The 20661-nt window shown below is 32.3% G+C and overlaps 4 protein-coding genes and 1 long non-coding RNA gene across 6 annotated transcripts in view; 4 read left to right on the forward strand and 1 right to left on the reverse strand.

The window, feature by feature from the left end:
* The first annotated feature begins 6634 nt into the window (after positions 1 to 6634).
* Positions 6635 to 8729, forward strand: LOC122519406 (deoxyribodipyrimidine photo-lyase). The gene is made up of 6 exons (XM_043638811.1): positions 6635 to 6886; positions 6990 to 7113; positions 7184 to 7512; positions 7595 to 8145; positions 8223 to 8464; positions 8557 to 8729. The coding sequence occupies exons 1-6, from the start codon at positions 6812 to 6814 to the stop codon at positions 8727 to 8729; spliced, it is 1494 nt and encodes a 497-aa protein (XP_043494746.1). The 5' UTR covers positions 6635 to 6811.
* Positions 8730 to 8855: 126 nt separating this feature from the next.
* LOC122519780 lies at positions 8856 to 10462 on the forward strand. The gene is made up of 2 exons (XM_043639469.1): positions 8856 to 9895; positions 9983 to 10462. Exons 1-2 carry the CDS (start codon positions 9619 to 9621, stop codon positions 10369 to 10371), a joined length of 666 nt encoding a protein of 221 aa, XP_043495404.1. The 5' UTR covers positions 8856 to 9618; the 3' UTR covers positions 10372 to 10462.
* Positions 10463 to 11012: 550 nt separating this feature from the next.
* Positions 11013 to 20661, reverse strand: part of LOC122519757 (pseudouridine-metabolizing bifunctional protein C1861.05) — a 49535-nt gene continuing 39886 nt past the window's right edge. For both annotated transcript variants that reach the window (XM_043639434.1, XM_043639433.1), the window contains 4 exons: positions 14873 to 15078; positions 14223 to 14422; positions 11591 to 11832; positions 11013 to 11516 (listed from right to left, as the gene is read on the reverse strand). In XM_043639434.1, the coding sequence (XP_043495369.1) occupies positions 11214 to 11516; positions 11591 to 11832; positions 14223 to 14422; positions 14873 to 15078 (951 nt within the window). In that variant the 3' untranslated portion in view covers positions 11013 to 11213. The remainder of the gene's footprint in view (positions 11517 to 11590; positions 11833 to 14222; positions 14423 to 14872; positions 15079 to 20661) is intronic.
* LOC122519761 lies at positions 11953 to 13740 on the forward strand. Its single transcript, XM_043639440.1, has 4 exons — positions 11953 to 12307; positions 12392 to 12458; positions 12547 to 12884; positions 13002 to 13740. Exons 1-4 carry the CDS (start codon positions 12271 to 12273, stop codon positions 13262 to 13264), a joined length of 705 nt encoding a protein of 234 aa, XP_043495375.1. The 5' UTR covers positions 11953 to 12270; the 3' UTR covers positions 13265 to 13740.
* On the forward strand, positions 16072 to 16921 carry LOC122519764. The gene is made up of 2 exons (XR_006304359.1): positions 16072 to 16441; positions 16785 to 16921. It is a non-coding gene; the product is annotated as an uncharacterized LOC122519764 (long non-coding RNA).

Raw genomic sequence — 20661 nt, forward strand, 5'->3', positions numbered from 1 at the left:
TGTAAAATTTAACTAAAAGTGGAATTAATCATGATTTTTGACCTTTGACCGATTCATCGTATATATCATTTCTATATCCATATTCGAATAAAAAAGCTACGTGGGAAGTTTAAGGATCAATGCTTTTAGTTATTTTTAATCAAATAAAAGCTCCCCTTTTTTTTCTTTATTTTTTTTTGTTTTGTTTTTGATAAAAGCTTTTTTCTTCTATCACGTTAAACCAATCACGGATTTTCATCGAGAGCCAAAGGCACGGTCTTTCCTATTTTTTTTCTTCTTTTTTTTTTGTTTTTTTCGATACAACTTTCGAATTCAATGGATCCAGTCAAAATCTTTCTCTCTCTCTTTTCAATCATTTGTTCGGAATAATAAAAAAAAAAATAAAGTTCAACAATATATATATATATATATATATATATATGTGTATGTATACGAATGATGATAGATTGATGACAAGAGGAAACTTATTATCAGATAAGGAAGAATATGAAGGGGGCTTTTATTTCGACACTCGAGTAATTGGTGTTGCCATGCGACAGGGGCAGGAACACCAGCACCAGCTACTCTCGAAGATGTTTCTTGCAGGGTGCAAGCGGAGAACGAACTTTTGACCTTTTAAGGGTGCCTCCTTGAACCTTACTTCTATGGTTTCTATATGACGTCCGTTGTATGCGAGATCCTAAGGGTAACGTGCTGAAGTATACGCTTCAGCACATACCTTTACATTTATACATATACACATTTATATATATATATATATATATAACTCTCAAGTTAGTCGTATTTTATACGGAAAAGCCAATTCCGCAAATTCCAGCGCAAAAAATGCTTTACGATTCTTTTCTTTCCAATGAAATCAAATCATTCAATATATATATATATATGTAAATTTGATTTGAAATGATGATCATGATAACTTTATGATGTTCTCACCGATATTATACGTTTCCAGGCGTTACCATTTCCACAATATATATCTCATATTCTATAGGTAATAATAAAAATAAAAAAAAAAAGAAAAGAAATAAAAAAAACGTTATTCGATATCGCGGATCAGTGCCATAATGTCTAGTAAGCCAACGATGCATTATGCATACGGTAACGAAATAATTAACAAAGCGACCGCGTCCAATGAAATTTTCGGTACATCAACCCAAACGCGAAATGTTCGTCCATTTGATTTTCAAAAGTGAGAAAGAGAGACAGAAAGGGTCGAGAAGGGGGGAAGGGGGAAGGGGGGGTAGTGGGATTATCGATATGGTTCGATTTCCTAGCGAGATATAACACGATGTACATATTACATTCTGTATTCTCTGAATTTTTGATCGTTGATAATACGAATACGTGGAAAGTACTAAAAATTTGAAAGATTTAACGTTGCTTTCGTTGAACAATACGCGAACAATTCTCGTAACGTTATAATATTTTATAAGATTTTAATAAAAATGTAAAAAAGAAAATTCCTACGAGCGAAAAGGAGGAGAGGGGAGGAATAGGATTTAATATCGATCAAATTAATTTGCAATTCAATTTTTGCTTTCTTTCTTCGATTAGCTTATATGACAATCGCCGACGATTTTTATTCGAATAAAACAACGCGTATAAATATACAATATTATTAAATAAAAATAATGAAGAAATAAAGAGAGAGAGAGAGAGATTAACATAAGATATCGCGAATCTATCAATGGAATTTATTTTTTTTAATTATATATCATATAATTAAAAATATAATTTTATATTATATATATATATAATTAATTATATTTATTAATTATTATATATATATATATATATATATATATATATATATATAATTAATTATATATATTAATTATTATTTATTATTATTTTAATTATATATATTTATAATAATTATTATTTTAATTAATTAATATATATTATATATATATATATAATTAATATATATATAATTAATTATATTATTTTTTTTGTTTCTCTTCCTGACGATACCAACGATTGTAATTTAATTCTATTAATTTTAAAATTTACGTTTGACCGAATTTCGCGTTTAAAAAAAAAAGAAAAGACAGATACATCGATACAATTTCCAGATCAAATTTCTTCTCTCTCTCTCTCTCTGTCTCTCTCTTTCTCTTTTTTAATATAATCCAACAAATTTTATTTCGATATTTCTACAATTCTTATAAATTGAGCTTCATAATGAGTAGTGAACACGAGTTACATAAAAATAACGTTTACACGTATGAGTAAATTGAGAATAAGAGAATGCAGATATACGTTTCAGTATTGTTTTCTTCCAACCCTTCGAGAATTCCTTTTTCCTCGTGCGATTTTCTCTTCGTCACCCTTTTTTTTTTCTTTTTTGTTTTCCTTTACCCTTTTTTTCTTCCCACTTCGTCGTCGTACATTTGCTAGCAGCCACCCTTTCTCTTTACGTGCCATCTTTTCCTCCCCATTTTCTCTCTTCTTCTTCTTCTCTCTCTCTCTTTTTTTCTTCTTCATATTCTTCTTCTCCTACTTTGTCTTTTCTCCTTCGTTCGTCTCACTTCCACCTGCTACCATTTTCATTTTACGACGGGAGTGCATTTCCTACAAAAGGTAGGCGTGTTTGCGTTTATGGAATCTTCTGAAATTAAACGGGACTCGTAAACGTATACACACACATACACACACACATACACATATATATATATGAAAATTTGATTTGAAATGATGAAAGTGATAACTTTATGACGATTTTCCTCGATATTATACCTTTCCAAGTGTTACCATTTCCACCATATATATCTCATATTCTATAAATAATAATAAAAAAAAGATATAATATATATATACGTAGTGATTTTTATAGCAAAAAAAAAAATGCAAGAATAAAAGTATCATCATTTTCTTGCATCTTTTTTTCTTTTATTTTACTTCGAAGAAACATGTAGTTCTCATCCGAGTAGATCGTACGATTTAATATTATGCATTAAAAAAATAAAAAATAAAGCATCAAAAAAAGTGGAAGAAGAGAAATATGTATATATGAGCCGTTTATTTTGAAAGTGGCCTAACTCCAATTAACCTTAAATTGAGATATTTAAAGGTTTGCGTTTCAATGCAATTAAAAATATACGTAAAGAATAACAATGAGTTATGTTGTTTAAGTGTATTTAGAGGTGTTAAATTTACACCTTTATTTTTTTTTTATTTTTTTTATATATATTGTTAACATTTGAATGAACTAAATTAATTTTCGATGATAAATTAAACAAACAAAAATTAGAAAAAGATTTAACTTCGAGGTTTATCAGAGTGTTTGGAATAAAAAACAACAAAAACAAATGTAGATATTATAATAAATATGATGTTATTGTAAATATGATATTTCTCGTTTGTTATCGATCATTAAATTTTCATTGAATACATTTATATAATAATAAGTATAAAAAAAAGTAAACACACAGTAGAGAGGATATCACGGTCGATTAGGTTTTCCCTCTTGAATCATAGCTAACCGTAAAAGAGTAGGGAGTAAGTTGAATAGACCTCTGCAAAGCTTGTTACCCTGTGATACGAGCGCGCTTTCCGTCGTCGTCGTAGCCAATCGAATTGACTGAGAGGGAGGAAGACTCCTCGACAAGCCTGGGGAATCCCGCGGGAAAGCTAGGAAGAGAGGAAGTGAAAACCAAATATAGGAAGTAGGTAGTAGTATTAGTATTAGTACGTTCAACCACCTACGTTAAACGATAAGAGGTGAAACAACACCCTTTACCCTTCTGAGAGCCTGCTACGAGAGTCCCTGATTTTCGGGCAAATCGGCACTTTTTCTATCGAATGGCCCGCCGACACCCCTGGCTAGAGATTGGCTCACCTGAACAGGTGAGTACTCTACTGTTCTACCTTTAGAGGACACACCACGATCCCTACTCCTATATTTTGAAAGAAAAAGAGAGAGAAGGAGACTAATAGGGAGCAAAGTGAATAGACAGTATGGAACAGGATTGAAGTCCTGAGTAGGATGTTGCCGACTCCTACGTTGCTAGAGGGAGGAGGGGAGGGTGAGGATGGGGTTAATCTTGAAAGGATGAGAAAGGAGGGTATAATTGGTTGGTGACTGGTTCAGTGGTGTTCAACCATCTCGATGTTTCCGTCGAATTAAATCAATAATGGAATCGGTATACTCTTGAGTCTTGCTAGCTAGCTATAGCTAGTCTTATAACCATAAGCTTAAGATTGATTTGATTATTAACTGAGATTAACCGATTTAATATTACTTGTCTGTAGGTATATAAGTGTATCATTCAAATAATGATTACTTTTAATTCGATTTATCGATCGAATTGTTTTATTTTTTTGTTTGTTTGTTTTCTTTTCGTAAATTTAAGATTCCAAAAATATTTTTCATTTTCGTTTAGATCGAATTTTCATTTCGTATTTTTGTTTTTTTTTTTAATCAATAACGTTTAGGTCTAACGTGTGATGTTTCTCATCGACGGTTTGCATCTGTCATCTGTCTTGCCAATGAACAGGATGCCATACTTTAACGAAAGTAAATTCGTTCCTGGGATCCAATGGGATCAGGAAACGCTTGGAAAACTCATCGATGAAAGCACGCGTGCGCTTTCAATGGAAATTCGAGGAACATCTGGAAAATGTTTCGAACACTATACCGAAATCTTTGCAATAGGAGATCAAGGGTTAGATTACTTTTTTTTTTTTGTATATCCAAATATAGATATGAAAATATATTTTTGTGTAGTTGTCTTCATTTACTCTAGGGTATCGTTAAAGTTAATTAATGTCTTGGAATTTATTCGGTTGATTTCATTCGATCGAAAGTGGAACAATCGAATCATTTGGAGAATTAAAAACGTATTGGATAATTGACAACATTTCTTTCTTTTCCTTATGATTTATTTTACATTACAATTATTTTTGTATAATTTTTGTGCGACTAATTGTTAATTTACTATCATAATTATTACCGAAACAATCTTGTCCTAATAAGTGAACGTTTCAACAAAACAAAGTACAACAGAGAAAGAGTGAGAGAGAGAGAGAGAGGAAGGAGTGCTACTTTTTCTCGTTTCGAAACAGGGTATCATAGAATTTCCGAGGATTTTCCTGTTTCGCGTAGAAATAAAAAAAAAGATATGAAAAATAATAAATAAAGAATAAAAGTTAATGTTTTTTTTTTTAAGGTCTATCGTAGGTATATTAAACTTGCCACGATAGAGAGACATAGAAATTAAATATACCATACAAATAATCATAGCTTCGAAAAAATTGTGTTTTCATTTATATTTAATAACAATCAAATAAAACAATTAAAGAGAATAATAATGATAGAGGTCTTATGTTCTCATAGTGTCTGTCGTATCGTACTCGTGTCGTCAGTTTATTATTCGATTTATTCTTCAGTATAATAATATATATATAAAAGTAAGAATAATATTTGAAATCTCGTCAAGGATGATGATTAAACGTCACAAACTAACGTATCGTAATCTCTTTAACTTTGACATACGATCGTCAAAACGATCGTCTACTCCCAAAACCGACCAGGATTTCATTGAACCGAGGGTATCCCGTAGGCAAGCAAGGATTCCTACCACCACCATCTTTCTCGGAATTTTTCTCTTCCATCGTTAACATAAACTCCTAGTCGAAAGGGAAATTCATCCTCATACTGGTGGGAATTTTCTCTCGTTTCATCCGTTGAATAATCGGATAGCCTTGTGTTTCCGGTTTCACGTGAAAATGAGGAAAATGAAGGAAACGATAAAACCGTGACATCCTAACAGCCTGTTTATATGTCCTTCGTTTTCTTTCCGAAAAAGAAGCGACGAATTTTCTTCCAGGAAAAAATGAAACGAACTCTAGGCCAGGCAACTAGATAGCTAGCTAGCTAGCTAGCTTGCTAGCTATCTATAGTAACTGAAACAATCCTTTTTCTTTTCCCTCGGGATACTCAATTCGGGTAAACCTCCTCTTCCTCGTTTCTATACTTTCCTATTATGAGAGCGCTTCAATCATTTGTAAAATTTAGATTTTCCAGAAAACTTATCTAACATTTTCATACTTTCTCCAAAGGTTATCTTTAAGATTCATAGTTTTCTTCTTTTCTTCTTTTTCATTTCAATAAAAATATCTTTTTGTCATAGTCCTTTATAATTAAAAAGTCATAATCGGGTAAAATGGTTTCGATACGGAAAATTAAATGATTCTAGGGAATTTCATTTCTTTCGTTAAATTATTCAACAACATTTATATTCATTTATAATAATATTATGTTTTTATTCGTATACATATATTTATATATATATATAAAAAAATATGTTAAATTATTTTACACTTGTCTTCTCGATTTTATATATATTTTATCATCTATGATATAATAAAAACTTACCATAATGAATCGTTAAGTACGAAAATGAACTTACCGTCTTATGATATTTCATTTGAAGAAATCTACAATATCGACAGTAGGTAAATAAATGAATCTACATTAACAACGGTAGATAATATTTTGTGATTATAAAATATATAATTTTAAAAACAAAAGTATAACAAATTAATCTTTTATTTTATTTCTTTTCTTATTTTAATAAGAATAATTCAAATATTATTTGAATGTAAATAACGAACGATCGAATCTGTACTTTAACTTGACTTACTCGTTCAGTTAGTTGTGATCCTTTGGCGCGTAAATACTACCACGTTTTTGGAGATTGTTTCTATAATTAAACCCGTGCATTGTACTAATATTTATTTGTTTATTAATTTTTATTCTATATAATAGAAAGTTAATATAAAAGTGAAGAATATTTTAAAAACAATAATGGCAGAAAAGCCACCAACAAAAAAATTGAAGACTATAGATTTAATAACAAAGATAGAAAACGATAGAAAGAATGTGAGATGCTCATATGTTTATGCAGATAATTTTATAAATATTATTGTTTGTTCTTATTAGATTATCAAATATCGTTCACATGTATGAATTTAATTTTATATAGGTAGCAGATTCTGTGATGGACTTTCAATTTAATAAAAAAAGGGTGAAATTGTTAAAACAATCAAATGATATAAAAGATTGTAAGGGTATTTTGTATTGGATGTTTCGCGATGCTAGGGTTCAAGGTAAATATATATACGACGTTTTGAAAACAAATTAGAATAATATAATATAAAACGTATAATATTATTTTAGATAATTGGGCTTTTCTATTTGCACAAAGAACAGCTATAAAAAACAAAGTGCCACTTCATATTTGTTTCTGTATATTACCCAAATTTCTTAATGCAACAATGCGCCATTATAAATTCCTTTTAAATGGTTTAATGGAAATTGAAAAAGAATGTACAGATTTGAATATTAATTTTCATTTGTTAGACGGCGAACCAAGTTCAGTAGTACCAAATTTTGTTAAAAAATATAAAATGGGTGCAGTTATTACTGACTTTTTTCCTCTAAAATTACCCATGGGTTGGGTCGAAGAAGTAATGGATAAATTACCAGACGATGTTCCTATGTGTCAAGTATATATTAGATTTTTTATAGAAAAATATTCATTACAATTATATTTTTATTATTAGTAAGTCACTACATTTCTTTGTAAAGGTAGATGCGCACAACATTGTGCCGTGTTGGCTTGCTTCGGATAAATTAGAATATGCTGCGAGAACAATACGCCCAAAAATAAATTCTAAGTTAGAAGAATATTTAACAGGCTTTCCACCTGTAATTAAACATGAATATTCTACGACAGAATCATTTCCAAAAAATGATTGGAATAACGCGTTAAAAAATGTAAAAGCAGATAAATCGGTAAAAGAAGTCACATGGGCGAAGCCTGGATATTCAGGTGGTATTTTAGAATTGGATAATTTTATAAAAAATCGATTAAAAGAATACCATTCCAAACGTAATGATCCAGTAACCGATGCTGTTAGTCATTTGTCGCCTTGGTTTCATTTTGGTATGATATCAGTACAGCGTTGTATCTTAGAAGTAATGGAGCATAAAAAGACTATTGGAAGGTCTATGGAAGTTTTTATGGAAGAAGCTATTGTTCGTCGTGAACTCAGTGATAATTTTTGTTTTTACAATGAAAATTATGATAGTATGAAAGGTGCCTATGAATGGGCGATAGAAACTTTAAATAAACATAGGTAATTGGTTCGCTGATCTTTTAAGTTTAAATTAATTTTTTTTGTTTAAATTATTACAATATATAAATCTATTATAGAAATGATAAACGCGAATATGTATATAATTTGAATGAATTGGAAAATTCATTAACGCATGATGATTTATGGAATGCAGCTCAAAATCAATTAGTACAGCAAGGAAAAATGCACGGATTTTTACGAATGTATTGGGCTAAAAAAATATTAGAATGGAGTCCAACTCCAGAAAATGCTCTCGAATGGGCACTTTTACTAAATGATAAATATAGTTTAGATGGAAATGATCCTAATGGTTATGTTGGTGTGTCATCAATTTTCATACCGAAACAATAAGTATAAAATCTATAAATCTGTTAATTGGATAAATGTTAAAAAGTTTTAATTTTTCTTCAGGTTGTATGTGGTCAATTTGTGGTATTCATGATCAAGGTTTTACAGAACGTGAAGTATTTGGAAAAATAAGGTATATGAATTATAAAGGATGTCAAAGAAAATTTGATGTTAAATCGTTTGTAGCAAAATGGTCTAAACAAAATCCAAAAAAGAAACAAAAATTATTCAAGTAAATTAGTGTAAAATTAAAACTTTTTTATCTTTTTTTTTTTGTATCATTACATTATGCAATTTTGTATTAAAGCCTAAAAAATAAATTACATTACATACAAAAGAAAAGTAAAGAAAGAACTAAAGAAACGAATGAACAATCAAGAGATGGATTTCATAAGAAGTTACAATGAGAAATAGAATCTGCGTGTCTTTATGCATATAATAACCCTGAAATTGTGAACAGTGTATAATGTAACAGAAAAAAACAAGTTTCTCACGCTTGTCATGCAAGGACATGGAGTATTTCAAACGTCGTAAGAATAGAGTTCGAATGGCAATGAATCATCTCGTAATTATCATTACATGAATAAATTATTTCATTACTTTCTATCTTATCGTAGTATCGTTGATGTTATTAACGAGGAATGAAACAATATATGTATATATAAGGAATATGAATGAGATAGAAATGAATCGAAATATGTATTATTACTCATTTCTTTTTTCAAATGTATAATTAAATCGCGCCATTGATTCATCCGTAGATCGTATTCGGCGCATGCGCAGTATTACTCAATGACACAATTTCAGTTTACAAGACAGTTGTAGTAGCTTGAAGATTAGGTCACGTCGAGTAGGGTTGAATAAAATTGAATTAGGTGGGTCTAACGTAACAGAACAGTGCAGTATAATATTGTGACACATTGTGTTATACACAAATATCACATACACAGCTGTTGGGTGTGGCACGGTACTTTGAAATTTTCTGGGGTGCGGTTAATACCGTGAGACAACGTTTGATAATAAATAGTAGACTCTTACTTTCAGAGTATCGTTGTCATACATTGTTTAGTGAGTAAAAAAGAAAAGTATAATTAAGAAAAAGCGTCAGTTGGTTTAAAATTCATCATGAAGAAAAGAAGTTTATCGGGAAATGTAGGAATAGGTGTGTTTTTATTGGCATTTCTATTTGTATGCATAGCATTTGGTACACCCGCGTGGTTAGTGAGCGATTATCGAATCACTAGTGCACAACTTGACAAGTTGGGCCTTTGGAGTCATTGCTTTAGATCTTTACCAAATCCTCGTGAAGCAGATGCACCGACTCGCTATTTTGTTGGCTGCAGATGGGTATACGATCCTTTTACCAAAGGTTATTCTGAAATTCGTGGTTTTCTATTACCTTGTAAGTTAACGCATTGTAAAAGTATACTTTGGTTATTGATGAATATTTAATGACAATTCATATAAACAACTTTGTTTTCTGTTACAGCATTTATGATAGCCACACAATTCTTTTTCACGGTTTGCTTTCTGCTTAGTATGATATCATTTGTTGGTATTTTATTATATGCTTTGTGTTGTGGTCAAGAGCAGAAGCAATATGTACAGCTTATCAAACTCATCGCATACATGGTCTTAGTTGGTGGCACTAGCGGTTGTATCGCTGTTATTATATTTGCCTGTCTTGGAAATGCGGATGAATGGATGCCTGGTCATACAAATAATTATTTAGGATGGTCTTTCGCGTTAGCTGTAATTGGGAGCGTACTGATGCTTATAGCAAGTGCTCTGCTTCGCGTCGAAGCTAATATTCAATATAAAAAACGTAAATATGTTACAGAATCTCAAACTAAATTTCAACTTGAATCTCGTGCATAAGTGAAACACCATATTATGCATTTTACTTTTAATAACATATAGATATTTTTTATCTGTTAACTCTCTGATACAATTACGTCCATAATGAAAACTTAAAAATAAGAATAAGATTAGATTTATATACACATTTATATATATATACATTTTGCACATTAGATTATATACAAATTAAGTCGATGAAAGATTTATACATTTTCATATAATACTTTATAAGTATTTAGATATTAAATAACAGGGAACTAATATCTTTTTAAAGATATATTATTTTGTATATATTTTTTTTTATAGATATATAGATTATATAACAAAACTGCCTTTAAACATGTTAAGAAAGATTATTATTTAAGCCGTTTAAATGATTTGCCTAAAAATTCTTTCATTTTTACTAAATATTTACACTGTTATTTTTGTTATATCTATAAAGATATTTTCAATGAATTGCAATACATATATTTTTTATGTAAAACATGATACATGTTTTGGGTATTATTCAATATTGTAGGCAAAAAGTTTCATGCTTGGTAGGCTATAATTTACAATACTAATATGTAAATGTACAATATATAAACTTTATATTGTTTAACCTTTGTGTTAAAAAAATGTCATGTAGTCTCCGTTCAAAAGTACAATTTTAGGGGTACATAAAAAATATCTGCGTCGCTTTAAGAATTAAGATAAGAACATTTTTTAACTGCTGTATATTATATATAACATATGTTTATTAAAATAAAAAATGAAATATACAATATTACATATCACAAATATGACATAATGAATTTTGTTTGTAATATCAACAATTTTATTGAAAAATTTATAGCGATGAAAATTATTTTATGTATAATTTAAATAATTAATGCTTCATTAAGGGTTAATAATGTTGAAGGAACAGGTTTGTAAGATTTCAAAGATAGAGCAGCGGCTTTGAGAGCTAAATTTATACAATTTTCTTCGTTTAGACTTTTATGAATACCATATATTATTCCTGCAGCAAGACAATCACCACAACCACTGGTACTGAATGTTTCATTTGGAATTTTGGAAATTTTAGATAACGGTATGTATAATCGAGAATTAACTGCACCGTTCTTCATTAGAACACCATTTTCATCATAAAAAGGGTCAGTTTTTTGAGCTTCACGTGTTATCTAAATGTAATCAAATATTTTATTGTTAAAATAACGAAGAAATAAGTTTTATTCTAAAAGCATAATATACTTACCAAAACACCTTCTGATCCTAAAGTACTTATGATTACTGGAATATATTTTGCTAAATGATTCGATATTTCGTTTAAATCGTCCAATGCAATTAATTTATTGTCGGGTACTGGTATACCTAAATATTTACTTATGGCTAATAATTCATTTTTATTAGGCGATACAAAATGCAACGTATTTTCCCATTGCGATCCAATTTCGAATATTTTTGTTGCTACACGTACATCCGTTGGTTCGTACCAAACTGGAACACAAAATTATATAAATAATAAAAATTATAGAATAAAATAATCATAAGTTGAAGAGATGATAAATTTAAATTTCAATTACGCGCGATTAATTAATTAAAATTTATTCCAGAAGATGGTGCCACGTGCGCTCGTAAATTCGTAATATCAATTTTATTTAATTTTCATTAATACGTAATGATCATGTTATTTTTCATTTTATAATGATATAAATAATTGTTTTCTTGTGATTAATTATACAATAATTTGTTTTAAAATTGATTAATGTCATGATCAAAATTTGTATGTTATTGGTATTGTGAAAACGTAACATTAAGGTGTGGCAGGTATTGAAACACAAGTGACATCAACTTCAGTGAGCAATATCTTGTGAAAATATATTTCTTTCAATAATATTTTTTAATAAAGAATATCGAGGAAAAAAAATAACGAAAATGACGGTCGACAAACAAGATTATCCAAAAGCATCAAGTGAGATGTTATTTAAATTATTCTTTTAATATTTATAACATAACCTCTAATAATGATAATGCTTTTTGATGTTTTCCTAAATAGATGCTGTGGTTTTTGGAGGTGTTATAACATATATTGCTGGATTACTTTTGTTGATGTCTTTTACAAGGTAATTAATAGAGCCGATAGAAATTTAATAACGTATAATAATTAAGAAAATTCTATTGTAAAATAATATCAATTTTGTTTATTTTCAGTCCTTATTGGATTGAATCGTATCATGACACCTTTAGTACCTTCAAACATATGGGTCTTTGGGAGTATTGTTTTGATCAATTTCGTTATCCATATTATCAGTTTGATAAATTGTTCGATGGATGCCACCATGTTTTTTCTCAAGAATACTTTGTCATAAGGGAATGGTTATTACCGGTTTGGCTTATGGTCGTACAGGCATTTGTAACGCTCTCTTTAATATTATCATTTGCTTCGCAAGCAATTATTGTATTAATTTTAATAAGATGGCCTCTGAGATTTGTATTACACTATGAATGGATTCTCTCTGCCGCAGCATTTATATTCAACGCTACAACTGGTAAATATATTAGGATATTATTCTTAAAGGATTATATTCTTAAATAGTTTTCTATATATATATTTGTTATAAAGAAAGATATTAATATTATTTATGTTAACTCGTTTGATATTCTAGGTGCCTTATTATTTTTGGCAGTCGCTATATTTGGAGGTCAGTGTTGGCGCAGGGATTGGTTAATGTATCCAAATTTCAATCACTTATCGTGGTCTTATGGTCTCGCTGCTATATCTTTTATGCTTCATTCATTAGCCGCATTTTTATTATATTTAAATGCGCGAGCAGGTTATACATATCGTAAAGAATCTCGAAATCTTGTCATGCAAATGCAGCCTAATCCACAAAGTCATCATGCTCCGCCAAGAAGCGGATACATATAATGGAAGTAACGAACAAAACTTATATATAAAATCTTCTATAGCTTATATAACATGAGACAAAGATATAGTTGTATTTTATTCAGTATGTCGTACGACAAGTTAAAAATGCGATACAGTACAATATCGTTCCGTCCAAATTAAGTAGGGAGACTGACAACTTTTTTTAAATATAAATATATACATATATGTTAAATTTAACTTCATAATTCCAGCATTATTATCTTGCAGTGCAAGTATCAATAGAAGTTAGTAATAAAATAACACGAAGCAAAATAAGAAAAAGAAAAAAAAAATATAGAATTAGAAACAAGTTCGAGATAGTTTGAAATATTGTTACGTATACTTTTCTTTTTAGATCTTGAGTTACCTGCAACGATCACTAGTGTAGATTTTCTTTTTCTACTTTGATAACGTTAACCGATGATCTGTATTTTTATAATGATTAGTATTGAACAATTAAGTTAGTTGTCCATTTTTATTTTGTTTTTGCTTTTTATAATTTACTTTTTATATTGGAAGAGTTTCGAAAATCTATATATGATATTATTATTATTATTATTATTATTATTATTATTATTATTATTATTATTATTATTATCATCATTAAAGTAACATATATTAATGTAATTAATTATTAAACGTAATTTTGATACGATCGTCATGAAATCAGAGATATAAAAAGAACAAGGAAAGTATAAAGCTCCGATCGATCGTTCTAAACTTTAATAATGTTTCGTCCATTCGTCTATCCAAAGAGAGACATTAAAAATTAATATGAAATTATTTTCCATAAAATGTATACACACACATATATATATATATATATATACATATATATTTTATGGGCACGTTGAACGAAATAATATATATAATGAAAAAAAAAACAAAAAATAAAAAAAAGCAAAAAAAAATACAAATAAATAAAAGAGGTATACAATTAAATCGATTTTTCACTAACCTGGAATTTTCGCGTGGGTGGCAATATCTAAGATCAATGCCATAGTTTCCGCGGGTAAATTGGCATCGATGACGATAATGCTAGCTTCCTCCAATTGCGTTTGGTATTTTCTTATTAAATCAGTATCAATGGCAGCGAATGCACTCATTTCGCCCACGATGAAGCAACATTCACCTTTAGCATCAACTATCACGGTGCAACTAAAAACAATTTATCGATAATTTAACATTCCACTTATCGTTAATATCCTAATCATTATATCATATTAAAGTTTAAGTGAAAGGATACGATAAATAAAATGGAAGAAAAAAGGACTATATAAAGGGTGAGACTAAAAGAGTCGTGTAACACCATCACCACAAAATGAATGTAATTGTTTTTAAATACTCGAACGCAATTGTGTTAAATAAAATTGATGCGTGACTTTTGCTAAATCCTACTATAATATACCTACATAGATTAGATTGTCAATAAAGTTCGTAACGATTAATATTTTCTTTCAAAAAATCGGTACGAACTTTTCGAACAATCCCAAATGCATCTATCAAATTTCATATTTTAACGAATGATGATCGGTAATTATAGAGGTACCGATATCTTGGGTGTTTGGTAAGAAAAAAAAAAAAGAAAAAGCTGGAAGATAAACGTACCTTGCCGTGGATAAATCGGAGGAACGTTCCAAGGTCCCTCCACCACCCTTCAAACTCTGGAATATAGCAGTCCCAGGTTCGTCGTTGCCAACGACAGAAATAAAACGCGTATCGTGGGCACCGAGCTTGATCAAAGCGTCGGCTACGTTACGGCCGACACCACCGCAACTTTGTCGACCCTGGCCTGCGTGCATTCTACCGTCCAACTGAAATTATTCCATTCGATTGAATCGAATAAGTGAAATATATAATGAAAAGAAATAAAGAAATGAAAGGGAAGAGAAAGAGAGAGAGAGAGAGCGAATGAAAGAAAATAATACGCTACAAAAAAAAACAAAAACGCATTTAAGTTAATTCCAAGTTAGACGGTAATTTTAATTACTTCAATTCAAACTATAGATACGTATATAAGATCGAGAGATAGGATCGATCTTATCGAAAGTATATTAAAAATGAATACTTGTAATTTGAAGATAACGAACAATTCATCACGGTATAAATATTAATCTGGAAAAGCAATTTCCCTCCTTAAAAAAAGGGAAGAAGAAGAAGAAGAGAATCTAATGAAAGATCGAAAGTGCATCTTGAAAGATTTAAAAAAAAAAAAAAAATAAATGAAACAAAATCTCGTAGAAATATTCCATACATTTTGTATTATATTATATTGTATATAAGATATATTCCAATTTACACCACGGTATAAATATAATATTAATCTCTGAAAGAAATTCTTCCTCCTCCCCATTACAAAAAAAAAAATAAGAAGAAAAGAAGAATCGAGCGAAAGATCGAAATGCATGGAAAGATTTAAAAAAAAACAAGTGAATGAAACCAAATCTTGTATGGGGAAACATTCTATCATATATATAATATTTTATATTTCGAGATATAGGATAGTATATAAGATTTGGGGAATAATTTATGATAGGAAAAGTAGTCGCGAGATGAGAATTCGTAGAATAAGTTGAGAAAAGGTAAAAAAGACGGCCGACGGACGGTGTGCACCGTTTTAACAGGATGAAAGAGAGGGAGGGAGGGAGAGAGAGAGAGAGAGAGAGAGAGGAGAGCGCAAACTCTGGCTGGCTGGCTTTGGTCTTTTCTCCACCCTCTCTGAGCTTTCTTGTGGTGCTTCGGCGCCGAGTAGGGTAAAGCTAACGGTGGTGGTGGTGGTGGTGGTAGTGGTAGTGGTGGTGGGTAGCAATGGTGGTGGTGGTGATGTCCATCACGTTCTAGAGTTAAAGAGAGGGAAAGAGAGAGAGAGAGAGACTCCCATATCGTAGAAGAGTATTCCGTGTCAGTCCGGTTGCCTACCTCGGGCGCTGCTGAGAGCCACCCTCGCTCGTGTGGCGGACTCGCGTCCTCCCCCTCACCCCTTTTTCTCGCACTCGTTCGTTCGCTCGTTCTCTCTCTCTTTCTCTCTCTCTCTTTTCTCTCTATCTTCGTTCCTCTATATGTTTCTCGCGCGCGCAGAAACCCAAAGCCGCTCGTTTATATCTTCCACTGGCAGGCGGTAGCAGTAGCAGCAGTATCAGCAGTAGCACACCAGTCAGCACCATCAGTAGTGAAATCGTGCGCGTCTTCCTCTACGTTTCTCGAGTGTTTCGGTTCCTTCGATTCCTCTTCTCTTCCTTTTCCTCTCTTTCTCTTTCTATTTTACTCTCATTTTTTTCCTATCTTTTTTTATTTTATTCTTTCTATTTTTCTCTTTCCATCTCTCTCTCTCTATCTGTCTCTCTGTGTCTCTCTCTCTTTCTCTCTCTCTCTTTCTCTCTCTCTCTCTCTCTGTTTCTGTCTGTCTGTCTACCTCTCTAACAGAAGAAAAGAGTACTTGCCAAAAGCCAAAATCTACTTACTACTACCTTTTCATTTTCTCAATTTGTTTTCTCTTGTTCTCATGTGTGTCTGCTGGTAGTCGACAGATAGTGGTGATAGGATAGATACGAGTGTAAAATATCGTAGAAATAAGTGTGTTCATACTCGACATGCTATACGATTGTTCTTACCAGTGTTCAAAAGCTATTACTATTACGAAAACGACGATTACGAGGAGAAGGAGGATAAAAACTGTGAGGAGGACAAACGATATTAAGAAAAACGAAGATTACTTTATTGTCCCATCTAAAAGAAATCTCGTAGTAATAAAAAATATTAGGAACGTTGTCGAGAGCCTAGAATTTTGCCGCTGCTGAAGAAAGTCCCTTTCTCCTCTTTCCTCCTCCTCCTCCTCTTTTTCGTCGTCGTTTTTTACGAGAGAGAAAGAGCGAGAGAGAGAGAGAGAAAGAGAGAAAAGTCAAACGGGAAAAAAAAAACAAAAAAGAAATAATAATAATAATAATAATAATAAGAAAAAGAAGAATAAGAATAAAAATAAGAGTCGAAGTGGAGGCGAATGTTAAGAAAACGACGCAAACATCGGCAGTCCCCGGTCTCTCTTGAATTGGCATGAACGCCGTGGGAAATTTTTACAAGCTGCACGACGACGACGACAACAACAATAACAACAACAACAACAACAACAACGACGACAACGACGACAAAGTCTACGTAAAAGTCAACAACAATAACAACAATAACGATATCAATAAGAACAAGAGAAACAACAACAACAACAACAACTGCGGTAACAGCACTAGCAGTAGCAGCAGCAGCAGCAGCAGAAGGATTAAGAACAAAATCAAGGAAAAAGAGAAGAAACAAATCGGTTACCGGGAATCTAGCGGCAATGCTCATCATAGACGTTACCTGACGAGCGCACTCGTGCGTACGAGCAAGTCGCAATTCTCGTTATCGACGCTCGATCTCATTGTCAGCGTCAGTGTCGTCGCCGTTGCCGTTGTCACCGACGATCATCGTCATCGTCGTCATCGACCTCATCACGGCGAACAACCCCACGCTCCTGCGCGCCATTTTCGCATCATCTTCCTAGTATTTTATTATTAAGGTTAGTAATAATAATAATAATAGTAATAATAGTAATAATAGTTATTTTTCTTTTCCAATGATTATTATTATTCCCCCTATTATTTGATATATCCTTGCTACCACTACCAACACCACCACCATCACCACCACCATCACCACCTGATCTGTTCACTTCTGATACCGTTTTTTTATTCATCTATCCATCTATCTATCTGTTTGTCTTTGTCCTTCTCTCGTTACGCGCCCTCTCCCGTCTATCTGTCATTTTTCCTCTTTTTTCTCTTCTCTCTCTCTCTTCGTACACGCTGGATCGATCTGAAGCCGATCGATAGTCGAGGGTGAGTGGGAGGGAAGACTTGGATATCACGTGTGTGTCTCGAGATCGAATGATGATAATGATCATCATCATCATCATCATTATCATTATCATCAGGATGGTAACTCGTCAACAGGATCTCATTCTCGTCCCTTAAGGTCCCTTTATTAAGGTCCTTGTATATTACCTCGAAAAGTCTTTCTCTGTCTTGCGGATTAAAAATAAGAAAATCTATTTTCCCTTGTTACAATTCATCTCGCTCCATTGTGTGTCGTGATAGGCTCTGGGTTAATAATGAAAAAAGGGGATCATTGTCGATTTTTCAAGAAAGTCAAAAATAAAGGTGACGGTTGTGAGGGTGAACAACGGGGGAAGAGGAGGGGGGGGGAGGAAATCGGCCGCAAACTCCTTCGGGAGGATGGAAGGATGGAAGGAAGAGGCGAGGGGAAGCAGGGGGGGAGAAGAAGGGGGAGGATTACATAACTCCAGCCAGTTTCTCTTTCTCTCTCTCTCTCTTTCTTTTTTTTTTATATTTATTTCTTTCTCTCTTTCTCATTGGCTTCGACCATCACCACCACCACCAACCACCACCACTATCTTTTTTCTTTCTCTTTTGAACTCGTGTAAATGCAGCATTCATTTTAACGTTCGGCCTCGGACCGTGACAAACATTCGCATCGACGGCTAATTAAAAGCTACTCGCCTCACGGACTTCTCTCTTTCCCCCTCCCTACTCCTATTTCTCTCGTTTCTCGATGAAGGAATTTAATTAAAAAAAAAAAAAACACACACACACGCACGCACACACACAGACAGAGAGAAAAGAGGGGAGAGGGTTGGTACCGGAGTCTCGCAACCGTGGCATACGGTCGTTAATTCATCGTACAAGGTCAAGTTTCCTTCTTTTTTTTTTATTGTTCAGTCTCACGACACACACACACACATACACACACACATAGATACATCGTGATGAGACAGAAAAATAAAGAAAGCAAGGAAAGAAATGAAGGAAGAATAATAAAAAAGTAAAAAGTAAAAAGTAAGAAAGAGAAAACGAAAAGACAACACAGATGACCAATCTCTCGTATCCTTTGAGAAAAAAACTTTAACCCGATCGTTGAATAAATCGTATATATATATATAAAAAATAATACATATATATATATATTAGTATTGTATATATCATATTGGGTGGACATTGACACCGAGCAGAGAAGAGACCAAGAGGACATTGACTGATCCCCGAGAAGATCGCGTTCATGAATTTTGATTCTTACTTATACAAAGTGTATTTAGAAACGATAGATTGACGAGAAACAGTACCACCACTACCACCACCACCACTACCACCTCCTTCTTCTCTTCCACCCTAACCCCCCTTCTTCCCCGTGTTCTTCCTCCCCTTTCCCACTCTTTCCTCTCGTTCTCTTTATCGAAGAGTACGAAGCAAGCACGCGCGCGGAGGGCTCAAACGATCGATGGACCCTTAACCATTCTTCCGTGTTATCGTTACGCGAACCCCTCCCCTCCTCCTCCTCACCCCAACCACCCTCCCCCCGTCCTCTCCGACCAACTCTATCAGCTTTATTCCACGAACGATGCGCCAAAGTGCACGCTTTCCATGCACGTCACCCTACCGTGCACACGTTTTCTCTCCTCACCCTCTTTCCTCCCCTCCCCACTCCTTTCCTATTCTCTCCTCATTTTTCCTTCCTTCGATCCAACCCTAGTCCTCTATTTTCTTTGTTTTTTTTTCCTTTCTTTATGATCTTCCTAATCACTCGACTCTTATTTCTTGCCTCGTGAATTTTTGAATTCCCCGTAATTAGGTGGTACCCAAGTGTTCTTCTTTTTTTTAAACCTTTTTTTATCCTTTAAATACCTCAGTCGTGTCCAACCTAGCTTTTCATCCCTTGTCTACTTCCCCCCCCCTTTTTTTTCTTCTTTTACTTCTTCTTCTTTCTATCATAGAATGTTCGCTATCATTTTCTACCCTCTCTCTTCTTTCGTCAGAGAAGCAACATAGCGCCTCGAGCTAGGCTCGGAAAAGAAAGGATCGATAATAGAATTGCCTATTGTACTATTACACTAGTACAACTGTCAGAAAAGGGAATAATATTAATTCGGCGCAAAATGTTGTTATACGTGCTGTCATCATATTCTTATATTGAAGAACTGGCAAATTGTCAAATTAATCATACTTCTTCTTTTTCTTCTATGTCGTATACGTTACTTGATAATCATTCTCCTTTCGTTTTTTCTTTTTAAATGAATATCAAAAATCGTTTATAATATTCTTAAATTTATACTTAGAAATAAATAATATAATTAATGTTATATATAATTCGTACGATTTGAGAAGTAATTAAAAAGATGTTCTAATAAAATGTTTTCTTTGTCATTAAAAATTAAAATTTTCATAAAATTTTAACGAGAAAAAGAGAAAAAGAAAAAAAAAATTAATCGTCGATGATAATTGATTTATAAATGAATATCAAACGTTCTCGACGATATAAATTCGTATGCGTATAAAAGGTTTCACCTTTTTCTT

Source organism: Polistes fuscatus, unplaced genomic scaffold (assembly GCF_010416935.1).
Source record: "Polistes fuscatus isolate 324 unplaced genomic scaffold, CU_Pfus_HIC Scaffold3, whole genome shotgun sequence".
NCBI classification, from domain to species: domain Eukaryota; kingdom Metazoa; phylum Arthropoda; class Insecta; order Hymenoptera; family Vespidae; genus Polistes; species Polistes fuscatus.

What these genes read in the sequence shown, in the direction of transcription:
- LOC122519761 (XM_043639440.1), top strand. Translation starts at nt 12,271, where the DNA reads ATGACGGTCGACAAACAAGATTATCCAAAAGCATCAA. An exon ending in AGATTATCCAAAAGCATCAA is followed by an intron (nt 12,308 to 12,391) that starts GTGAGATGTTAT and finishes TTTCCTAAATAG; the next exon opens with ATGCTGTGGTTTTTGGAGGT. An exon ending in TTGTTGATGTCTTTTACAAG is followed by an intron (nt 12,459 to 12,546) that starts GTAATTAATAGA and finishes GTTTATTTTCAG; the next exon opens with TCCTTATTGGATTGAATCGT.
- LOC122519780 (XM_043639469.1), top strand. Translation starts at nt 9,619, where the DNA reads ATGAAGAAAAGAAGTTTATCGGGAAATGTAGGAATAGGTGTGTTTTTA. An exon ending in TCGTGGTTTTCTATTACCTT is followed by an intron (nt 9,896 to 9,982) that starts GTAAGTTAACGC and finishes TTTCTGTTACAG; the next exon opens with CATTTATGATAGCCACACAA.
- LOC122519406 (XM_043638811.1), top strand. Translation starts at nt 6,812, where the DNA reads ATGGCAGAAAAGCCACCAACAAAAAAATTGAAGACTATAGATTTAATA. An exon ending in TAGAAAACGATAGAAAGAAT is followed by an intron (nt 6,887 to 6,989) that starts GTGAGATGCTCA and finishes AATTTTATATAG; the next exon opens with GTAGCAGATTCTGTGATGGA. An exon ending in TGATCCTAATGGTTATGTTG is followed by an intron (nt 8,465 to 8,556) that starts GTGTGTCATCAA and finishes ATTTTTCTTCAG; the next exon opens with GTTGTATGTGGTCAATTTGT.